The sequence below is a fragment of the Patella vulgata genome, chromosome 5 (genome assembly GCF_932274485.2).
Source record: "Patella vulgata chromosome 5, xgPatVulg1.2, whole genome shotgun sequence".
Classification (NCBI taxonomy): domain Eukaryota; kingdom Metazoa; phylum Mollusca; class Gastropoda; family Patellidae; genus Patella; species Patella vulgata.
In genome coordinates, this window is record NC_065883.2 from 75,910,813 (window position 1) to 75,922,244 (window position 11,432).

Sequence of the window (11,432 nt, forward strand, 5' to 3'; positions counted from 1 at the left end):
TGTTGATCGTTATTTTCCGGCGTGGCTTCAGGTGCGCACATTGACTGCACGTAAAACATCCGATGCAGGATGGAATTCGATATAAGAGTAGGAGGTAGCGCCGCTGTCTGGGCAAAATTCCACCCATAGCTAGCTGTAAGGCGTATGCCCGTCTTCATTAGCCAAATCGGAGGAGAACAGTAGCAAGTTAAACCCCATTCCATTTCCTCCCAATATACGGAGTCTATTTGCCATACACAACGATCGCATACGGAATTATGGCTAAACACCTGTGAAATAAAGGTCTATTAGTTTTATTGTTGTTCCCAGAGTAAACTTGTTAACTCGACAATATTTAACATAATAAACCGGTACTTGCTGTATAATAAAATAATTACTATGCGTTATGACTATTATTAATTACTAATTAACAAATCTAGGCCAATTTAAAGGTCATTGTCAGTTGCATAGCCCATAATGGCAAAGATAATAATTTGCGCGATATATTGGGCCATATGTACTGAAATGAAATGAAATGGGGTTTTATGTCCTACTGTTCTGATTCGACTGGGCTAATGAAGTCGGGCATACGTGATACAGTGTGCTATGGGGAAATTTTGCCCGAACAACGGCGCTACAGCCTACTCTTATATCGAATTCCAACTGCCAAGTTATTTTTTTTAAGTGCACACCAATGTGTACATGGGACCTCGGTGTTTATGTCTCACCCGCACGACTATACATGTCCCTTGCCAGGCCCCCTGACCCGCACCACTGACAAAATCCTATGAACGTTCTCGGTCAATACAAAGATCGGAAATGGGAGATCAAGTTGGCAGTTTTCACTATAATAGTTAAAAACTAGATAATGTAAAGGGAATTTGCTGAAAATTCCATTCAAATTGATCCACTATGAACCGAGAACTAAGCGTTTGAAATTTCCAACTAACCTCGATCATCATTACTAAAGTCAGTGCGATAAACAGCATAGTCTCGATTATCCATTTAATAGTTAAATCGTGAAGGAAAGTTATGCAGTAAATCGGCTAACAATCCACTTAAGATCGCAGGCTAGCGATGCCATCTAGAGTTGATTATGGTCTGGATAGGTTAATTAATGTATAATTAATAATTTAGATAACATTTCAGGCCTGCCTAAAGAAAGACCTGCAATAGACAGATTTAGCTCTTGCATAATGCATGTTTAAAGAATACTAGTGATGGACCGAGAAAGATCTTGTGAGTGTGGAAGGCGCCGGGATCCCTAAAGGCATTTATTATCCCACATAGTTTGGGTGCACATGGCACTGTTTATTCTGGAATTAACGTTGTTTTGAGTTGATCAGGATTTTCAGGCGTGGTTCCTGAACTATGTAAGGGGTGCAGGACAGAGACATTGGACAGTGTGTGGTTGTTTGGATTGGACTAAAAAATGAATAATTTAGATAACATTTCAGGCTTAAAGAAAGACCTAAAATAGACAGATTTAGCTATTGCATAATGTATGTTTAACGAGCCAGCGTATTACTCGCTGATCCCCCGTGTGTGGAGTTCGGCTAACAGTTGGAGATGTCTTCTCGTTGTTCAGTGTTGTATCAGATTGTTGACATCAAATGCTATTGGGGATGGGGGTAGCTTGTAACTAATTATCTATACTTTGATGAGGAGAAGTGTAGGGGGTACTCGATTGTCAGTCCGGAACACTCCGAATTGACGGAATTGCAATCGAGTGACGCGGAATTCAGCCCCGTCACAGAGGTGGTGTGAGTAGAATCGTGACGTAATTAAACCTAATGAATATGTTTCAGCTATCATTACATCCCACTCTGGGGGATCACGGTGGCTAAGCGGGTAAGACGCTGGCTCGCTAGCCTGGAGGTCGGGTGTTTGATCCCTTGACAGTTGGAATTCGATATGTAGGCCGTAGTGCCGTTGTCCGGGCAAAATTTTCCCTCATAACACTGTATGGCGTATGCTCGTCTTCATTAGCCCAGTTCGGAGCAGAACAGTAGGACGTTAAACCCCATTTTCTTTCATTTACATCCGACTCTTCTGCGTCGACCCGACTAATGAATAAAAGCATACGCCACGCAGTGTACGACGAGGGAAATTTACATGTACAGCGGCGTTTACCAAATATTTAGAAAGAAAAAATTCATTTGTTTGAAATGTCTATTAAGTTGTTTATTCAGATGTGAATCGACTGTGGGCGTTCCCTTCAGATCACATGTGATTGATATCAGTTTTATTATACCCATATGTAACATACATAATGATACGTGTATATGATATTCTAATTGAATTCATTTGATCAATTGAATTGTGTTCACTATAAAATAACCGTTATATCATATCACTGCTGGTATATATGAATATATTATACGGGGTTAACTATTACACTCAACAGCTGTCTTATATCTATGTTAATGTGACAATAAAAAACTACGAAACAGTCACACGTTCGTTCACCTTCATACCATTGTGTTCATAGGTGAGCTTCGGTTTTTTTTCCTATGAGAATAGAGGTTGGGTGGCCGAATGGTCGAAGATGTGCGGTTTAGATCCTAAGTTGCGTGGTTTCGATTTCTCGATTGTACGTGACAAGGACTAGGGTAACCTGCCCAATCACGTGGGTTTTCTCCCGGTCCTCCGGGTTTCCTACCACTGCTAAAGACCCCTTACGTGCAAGCGAATTATTGAAATAGAATTTAACCATGTGTTAGTCCCGAAATGAACTAATTTGTCTCGAGTGGTCAACCCCATTTCTCTTCTCTTCTTCCTACGCGCAAGCGAATTATTGAAATAAAATTGAACCATGTGTTAGTCCCAAAATGACCTAGTACGTGTCTAGTGAGCGTTAAACCCAATCTCATTGAGAAAAATTCTGCAGGACTGGTATTAATTAGAACACCCAAAAATATCACAATTTGAGAAAAAAAAATATGAATATAATATTCTATTATCTAAACAAAACGAAATTTGAGTCTCGCTGTTAAAATTGCAAATAAAGAAATTTTATTGTAAAGTCGCATTCAAAATGTAGGAAAGCTTTTCTCATTAAATACTATTTATAGAACAATCGTTATACACAGAAATATGACATTTTTTATTTTCAACAAATAATATGAATATCATCTCAACGATTGGACATGTTTATTTCTAAAAATGATTTATGATATTCAGATAATGGATTGAATAATATCATAGTATTAAACATACATTATGCAAGAGCTAAATCTGTCTATTGCAGGGCTTTCTTTAGGCCTGAAATCTTATCTAAATTATTAATTAGACATTAATTAACTTATCCAGACCATAATCAACTCTCGATGGCATCGCTAGCCTGTGATATTTACAGGATTCCATTTGGTGCTCGACTTCCATTCATAATTTAATCATGAAATGGATGATCGAGACTATGTATTTTATCGTACAGACTTTAGTAATGATGATCGAGGATAAACTGAAATTTCAATCGCTTAATTCTAGGTGCATAGTGGATCAATTTGACTTAAATCTTCAGCTAATTGCCTTTACATTATCTAGATTTTAACTATTATAGTGAGAACTACCAGCTTTTTTATCTTATTATGGGGGGGGGGGGTGGAAAGTCGAATGGTTAGCACGTGCGTGCTGTATCAGAAGGCCTGTCATTTGAGTCAAGAGAGAGAGAGAGAGATGGGTTTAACGTCCACTCGACACAAACTAGGTCATTTCGGGACTAACAAATGGTTTAATTTTATTTCAATAATTCGATTGCGCGTAGGGGTCTTTAGCAGAGGGAGGAAACCGGAGGACCCGGAGAAAACCCACGAGGTTGGACAGGCGACCCTACTCTTTGTCACGTACAACCGGGGAATCGAAACCCCGCCAGTTGACTCAATGACAGATCGTATGATACAGCGCAGCGCGCACGTGCTAACCATTCGGCCACCCAGCCCCCCGGTTAGCGAGCAGAGCTAACATCTTACTCACTGAGCCGCCATGGCTCACAATATATAACACAATTATAAGCTAGTAACTTTATAATAAACCTCAAAATGGCAGCCAAATTGGTAAAAAAAAAATACACATTGTTTAGAAGAATCAATATAATCCTAAGAGCTTTGACTAGAGTTTATAAAATATAAAAATCATATTGTTAGTGTGTAGTGAAGCGGGCACCTGTCATATATGATGTTTAATTAAAAATTTATAAAACGGTATGAACAAAGTTTTATTAATATTTCATCACCATTATTGTACGGCCTTTATCATTGCATGTGTTAAAGGCAACGTACAAAGTCAGTTAAATGATTCATGTAGTCCATTTATAACAATGACTAAATGTAAGCTTTCGAATTCGTATACACAGTTTTGCTGCAATGTGATGAAATGTAGTGGGGTTTAACGTCCTACTGTTCTGCTCCAACTACGGTCTACTCTTTTATCGAATTCCAACTATCAAGTGGTCTTTTACGTGCACGCCAATGTGTGCACGGGACATGGGTTTTCGTCCCATCCTAAAAGTTTGCTGTAAATGAATGTCGGTAATTCATTATTAAACATGCATTATGCAAGAGCAAAATCTGCTTATTACAAGTCTTTCTTTAGGCCTGAAATGTTATCTAAATTATCAGTTAGACATTAATTAACTTATCCAGACCATAATAAACTCTCGATGTCAAGGCTAGCCTTCGATGTTGGCTGGATTAGATTCCTATATGCCGCTAACGGCCGTTGATAATTAAATCAAAAAAAATGGATAATCGAGACTATGCTGTTTTTATTAAAGTTTTTTGTAATGATGACCGAGACTATGTAAAAATTTCTCCCGCTTCTTTCTCGCCTCATAGTGGATCAATTTGACTGAAATTTTCAGCAAATTACCTTTACACTATCTAGTTTTTACCTATTATAGCAAGAACTGCCATCTCTTTATCTTATCACCCATAATGTATCTTTAATTCTTGCTACAGATCATTAACTTTTACAGCTTATAGCTTATCATTAACTGTTTCCACGGATGAGGATGACTAAGTTTCTCAATTAACTGTTTCAACAGGTTTATCATTAACTGTTTCTACAGACAACATTAATAATGATTTAAACATGCATTATACAAGAGCTAAATCTGCCTATTGCAGGTCTTTCTTTAGGCCTGGAATGTTTTCTAAAGTATTAATTAGACATTAATTAACTGATCCAGGCCTTAATCAACTCTTGATGGCATCAGATTTCTCCGATATTAAATAGATTAGAATGGTTCAGCGATACTTTGATTTAATCAACCAGTACGGTGGTTGAAATTATTGCACACGTCTGTCAAACCTTCAAAGGCTAATATCTTCGCTTGCAATAGAGTAATTTGAATGAAATTTTCAAATTATTCATTTTACATCATCTACTTTCGAACTATTATAGCAAGAATGGCTAGCTCTTTATCCAAATCTTACATGTATCTTTAAGTAAAATATTTATTTTATAGATGATGATTTCGCAATGATGTTGCTTTTCACTGACGATGGTTAATAAATGATCATGATAATGATTTAGCAGGGGTTTTTTTGTTATAGATTTTGAATGTTGGTTGGTTGTTTTCACTGGTGATGATTTGTTTATAATTTTTAGGCAGATGATTGGTTTGTACATTTTAGGCAGATGGTTTGTTTGTATTTTTAAAGGGACAATAACACTCTTGCTGGCTTGACAGCTGCAGAAAATAAAAAAATAGCCTTATTCTAAGTACTAGATGTGTTAGTGTCTTACCTGTTGTGTAAATTATCCATTAAATCCTATTTTACTTGTCCAGAGGGTTCAAAAATATTTTTAAATCCAAGTCACATTTGAAAAGGTTTACGTTAGGCTTTTCAAATCATTTAGTTGAATTTTTACAATTTTTTAAATTAGATGTGTTAAGATGAAATATGTATCATCAATTAATTGGAATATTGTAAAATAGTACAATTTGTTGACCAGAATAAAGTTTGGGACATATTATTCAGTTACAACAAGAGTGGTATTGAGCCTTTAAGCAGATGATTTGTTTATATTTTTTAAGCAGATGATTTGATTGCAATTTTTAACCATATGGTTTGTTTTACGGATTATTTGGTGTATACATGTATTATTAGTATTAGTTTTTACTGATGATGATGTATCTATATCTGTATTGTCTTTTGATGATTTATGTGTTTTGTTGTTGATTTATCCAAAGTTGATGGGCGTGGGATATTTTTACAGATGATGATATATACTGATGAATCTTTAAGTATTACTCTTCCAAATGAAAATTTGTCTGTGTTTATATTTCTCTGCATTATGGTTGGGTTTGATGATTTTGTCTGTCTGTCCGTAATATTTATATTATGTATTGTGAGGTTGGGGGATTTTGTTGCAAATGAAAATTTTTCTCTTTCTTTTTAAGATTGTCTGTATTATAGGTGGGGATTTGTTTAATAGATTACTTTTCTATATGTCCGTATAATTGGATGTGTTTTGTTTTAAGATGAAGATTGTTGTGTCGGGATTTGGCTATTTTTAGACTGGATAACCTGCTCTAATACGTCAGACTCGCTCCTACGTCACTCTTTTTCTGACTATATTGAAGTCAGAATAGCGCAGGGACGTAGGAACCAGCATCACGTCATTTAGACCATGTTATCTAGTCAAGGCTATTTTATGATTGTTATGTTGGTTTTTGTTTCAAATGAAGTTTTTTTATGTTTGTCTATATTCGGCTGTGATTTTTTTTTTTCAGATGATGATTTAGAAGCATTTATAATAGAAGTTGTGTCCGCAGCTAATCGAGGGGTTTCTGCTGTTAATAATGTGACCATGACAGATGCTAACTGGAGTTTTGGTCAAGCGTTGTTCTTTGCTGCAACAGTGTTAACTACAATAGGTATATACTTTCAGAGAGAGGGATAGAGAGAGAGAGGGGGGAGAGAGAGAGGGAGAGACGGGGTTAAACGTCCACTCGACGCAAACTAGGTTATTACGGGACTAACATATGTATACAATTTTATTTCAACAGTTCGCTTGCGCGTAAGTGTCTTTAGCAGTTGGAGGAAGAGTTGGACGGCCAATTCCTACTCCTTGTCACGTACAAGACATATTTAAGCTCAACAAATATAACACAACGCAATGCCACTCTACCGAACAGCTGTAACTTGGGATGTCCATCAAACCGTGTAACAGAGATTCAGGCAGTTGTTTATGACATGAATAGGTTTCTAGATGCCTCCCACAAAGAACTAACCAGTTGTACCATCTGAAATACGAAATACAAGAAATTATTGCGTGGGAGTTCAACATTTAGATGTTTTGTATAACTATAAGGTTTGCATTGGGAACCGACAAAAGAAAAAATGTGCGACAACCCTCGTGGAATATTCGAACGACTCAGCTGCTGTGGTCATAGCATTTGTTGCCTGGCAACCTAAATTTTGTTATAGATTAAATAAACCACGCAAATAAGAAAAAAAAAGCACAGAAGGCTGCTTTGTAGTGTATGGCCACACGTTCAATTGCGATTTGTAATCCACATGGCAAGGACAGTAGATGAGGTTTTGTCACTGTAGGCGACACACAGAAAGATACATAGGCGGTGCTCGATTGTCAGTCTGGAACGTCCCGAATTGACAGAATTGCAATCAAGTGATGTGGAATTCAGCCCTGTCACAGTTCTGCCAGTCCCGACAGTTGAGGCGGTGTGAGTAGAATCGTGACATATTTTAAGTAACAAATATATTTCAGCTGTCATGATTGGTTGATATATTTTTTATGCAGTCGGCACATGCGTTGTACTATGAAAATTTTCCTGTTCACTCGACTGACACTATTTTTGGAATTGAGAGAATTTAATTCCGGAACGTTCAATCGAGTATCCCCTTAGTGTATGGCCACACGTTCAATTGCGATTGTAATCCACATGGTTAGGACAGTAGATGAGGTTTTGTAACTATAGACAGAGCATATTTCAAAACTTAGGATGGGATGGGGATATGATTTGATTTAACAATGTCAAGTTGTATCAATTTGCTGTTTTTCAGGTTATGGAAGAGTTACTCCCCTTTCAGATGGCGGGAAAGGATTCTGTATACTGTACGCCATTATAGGAATTCCTCTGACACTAATCCTATTTACAGCCTTGGTAGAGAGACTGATGGTACCAGCTAAACTATTCCTCTTATTTTTATACCGGAAGTTCGGCCATCTTTATAAAATATTCCACATCCAGTTGATGCATCTATTTATAGCGCTTACACTCTTCATGGTTTTATTCCTCCTAGTACCGGCGGCCATCTTTACTGTTTTAGAACCTAAATGGAACTATTTGGATGCTTTCTATTACTGTTTTATATCGCTAACTACCATTGGTTTAGGAGATTATATTCCGGGGGATTCTGCGCAGCAACAATATCGAGCTATATACAAGTTATCTACGACAGGTAATCTAATATTATATTATTGTTATATTTAAAAAAACAAAATCAAATGGGGTTTAACGTCCTACTGTTCTGCTCCTATACTGGGCTAATGAAGGCGGGCATACGCCATACAGTGTCTTATGAGGGAAATTTTGCCCGGGCAGCGGCAATATCGAATTAATGAAGTCAGGTATAGTGAGTATTTTGGTGAATACTAACCCCGACGCTAATCATTTTTCCTATTTAGAAGACTGGATTTGGATCCAATTTACCATCTTTAAAAGTGTTAGGTTTATGAATGGCACGGGCGAGGTTTTATATAAAGCGGCCATTGTGGACTCCGGAAATTCCCTAACCTCCCAGCCGGCCTTCAATTAGCATCCCCTAAGTAGGATGTCACAATTCCAAGATGGCTGCGATGATGTCATATATTCAGTTCCTTATCAATAGTACGGTGGTATTTGTTACTTCAGAAAATTAAATTTAAGTTCTGTCTTTTTCTGTTTCAGCATATCTGTTATTAGGTCTAGTCATGTTGATGTCAGTATTAGCCGTTGTTTATGAAATACCCGAATTAAACCTAGGATTCCACTTCTACATGAAGAGTGACGGCGAGGACGAGGAACAAGTTAATCTAAAATCCAGCATGGATCAAACCGGAACTAAATACACTAAACATAAAGATGAAGATATGGAAGGGGAATCCAGTTACCAGGATCAGACGGTACCACCCGGAAGACCAGTAGATGACAAGTAGTGGATGAAATAGGACTATTATAACAAATCTAAAACCTTTCTTTATTTATAGACTTTTAAATCGTATCCTAGTCAATTGATTCAATGTATCAGTAATGATCTCAAGTATTATCAAGGCACGTGGTAAATTGAGAATATGAAACAATCATGATATTTACAGGAAGACAATATCCCCCTCCTCCCCCACCCCCTCTAATCCCCCACCCCCTTTTTGAAAATAATTAGCCATGAAAGGATAAAAGGATATAGGAAATGATAAGGATATCAAGGGGGCGCCTCCTTTTCCCCAGATCTTTCAAAAACTTAAAAAGTATGGAAACCAATATGGATTTCAAATGGGGGGGGGGCACCCATTTTCGATATCCTTGAAAATAATTAGGGATTAAAAAGCATGGAAATCGCGATATATTCTTCCAGACTGTAGAATAGTAACATTCTTTGTTTATGTTAAGCTAAACGACTATTATACCTTCGGATAATGTGTAAAAGCTGAGGATTAATACTAGTTTATTTTCACGTTATTTTTTTATGTAAAACTGACGATATCCATAAGTTAAAGTATGTAGCTTAGGTTGATATCAAAAATATAACATAAATATGTGTTATAGTTTATTACAGACAGAGCTTAGGTTAATATTTAAAATACAACATAAGTATGCGTTATAATTTATCAAAGATAGAGCTTAGGTTGATATAATATAATATAACATGTGTTACAGTTTATATACAGATAGAGCTTAGGTTGATATAATATAATATAACATGTGTTACAGTTTATATACAGATAGAGCTTAGGTTGATATAATATAATATAACATGTGTTACAGTTTATATACAGATAGAGCTTAGGTTAATATAATATAATATAACATGTGTTACAGTTTATATACAGATAGAGCTTAGGTTAATATAATATAACATAAGTTATAGTTTATTACAGGCAGAGATTAGGTTAATATATATAATAAAACATAAGTATGTGTTATAGTTTATATACAGATAGAGATTAGGTTAATATTTAAAATACAACATAAGTATGTTTTATAGTTTATTACAGATAGCGCGTAGGTTAATATCAAATATATAACATGTATGTGTTATAGTTTATTACAGGTTGATATAATATAACATAACATAAGTATGTGTTATAGTTTATTACAGATAGCGCGTAAGTTAATATAATATAATATAACATAAGTATATGTTATAGTTTATTACAGACAGAGCTTAGGTTAATATCTAAAATATAACATTAGTCATAAAACAACCTAGAATTAACGCGGGACTTGAATCAACCCAATGGTAGCCGTATTATGGTAGTGGTTTTACCTCCATCAAGTCAGATATTAAAATTTGACCTAAGTTTTTCCGTTTCTGTCCGTGTTTTGTCTTTCTTGCCATAAGATGCCATATTTGTGTTTGGTTGTGAACTATTCATATTTTCTTATTTGATTAATAGATAACACTTTGAAAAATCTTCTAAACGAATCAATCAATATTTTTATTATATATCTGTATAATCGAATATCGATTTAAATATTGTTAATTGGTCTTTCTTTGGGCTTGAAATGTTATCTAAATTATTAATTAGACATTAACTTATCCAGACCATAATCAACTCTAGATGGCATCGCTAGCCTGCTGTCTTTAGTGGATTATGAGCCAATTAACTGCATAACTTTCCTTCACGATTTAAAGATTAAATGGATAATCGAGACTATGTTTGTTATCGTACCGACGTTACATCAGTGATTCTCAACCAGTGTGCCGCGAAATTTTGAACGGCACACTAAGAAAATGCGAAAACCCACGTTGATGTCTACTGATAAGTTCATAGCTGTATCTTTCTTTATTTAGACTGAGTCATTCTATATGTCTATGACTAGTCTCTGTCTACGGTTGTATGTCGTATGACTTACCATATTTTTATTTTACAAAATTCAAATATTTTTCATATATATTTAGCCTACTGATTTTATGCCATTCTTTGGTTAGGCGGAAATTTCAGTCGCTTAGTTCTCAGTTCGTAGTGGATCAGTTTGAATGAAATTTTTAGCAAATTGCCCTTACATTATCTAGTTTTTAACTATTATAGTGAGAACTGCGAACTCGTTATCGAATCTCCCATAATGTATCTTTAAGTAGTTATAGTTTAGCTAATTACTAATCTTTTGGAGTCTAGTCTGATCATGAAATGTAAATCAGTCATTATAACAGATCCACTGGTTTAAACCAGTCCACCGATTGGTTCCACTTTTGGCACGTTTATAATCAAAAGGCGTGTCT

General features: G+C 35.8%; 1 protein-coding gene across 3 annotated transcripts in view; it reads left to right on the plus strand.

Annotated features, from left to right (window-relative positions):
* The window catches only part of LOC126822388 (potassium channel subfamily K member 1), a 65,314-nt gene extending 55,406 nt beyond the window's left edge, over positions 1-9,908 (plus strand). For 2 of the 3 annotated variants that reach the window (XM_050551280.2, XM_050551278.2), the window contains 3 exons: positions 6,719-6,862; positions 8,013-8,411; positions 8,900-9,907. In XM_050551280.2, coding sequence (XP_050407237.1) covers positions 6,719-6,862; positions 8,013-8,411; positions 8,900-9,147 — 791 coding nt within the window. In that variant the 3' untranslated portion in view covers positions 9,148-9,907. Of the gene's footprint in view, positions 1-6,718; positions 6,863-8,012; positions 8,412-8,899 lie in introns of all 3 variants that reach the window. The other variant, XM_050551279.2, reaches the window with a different exon arrangement.
* Positions 9,909-11,432: the final 1,524 nt, after the last annotated feature.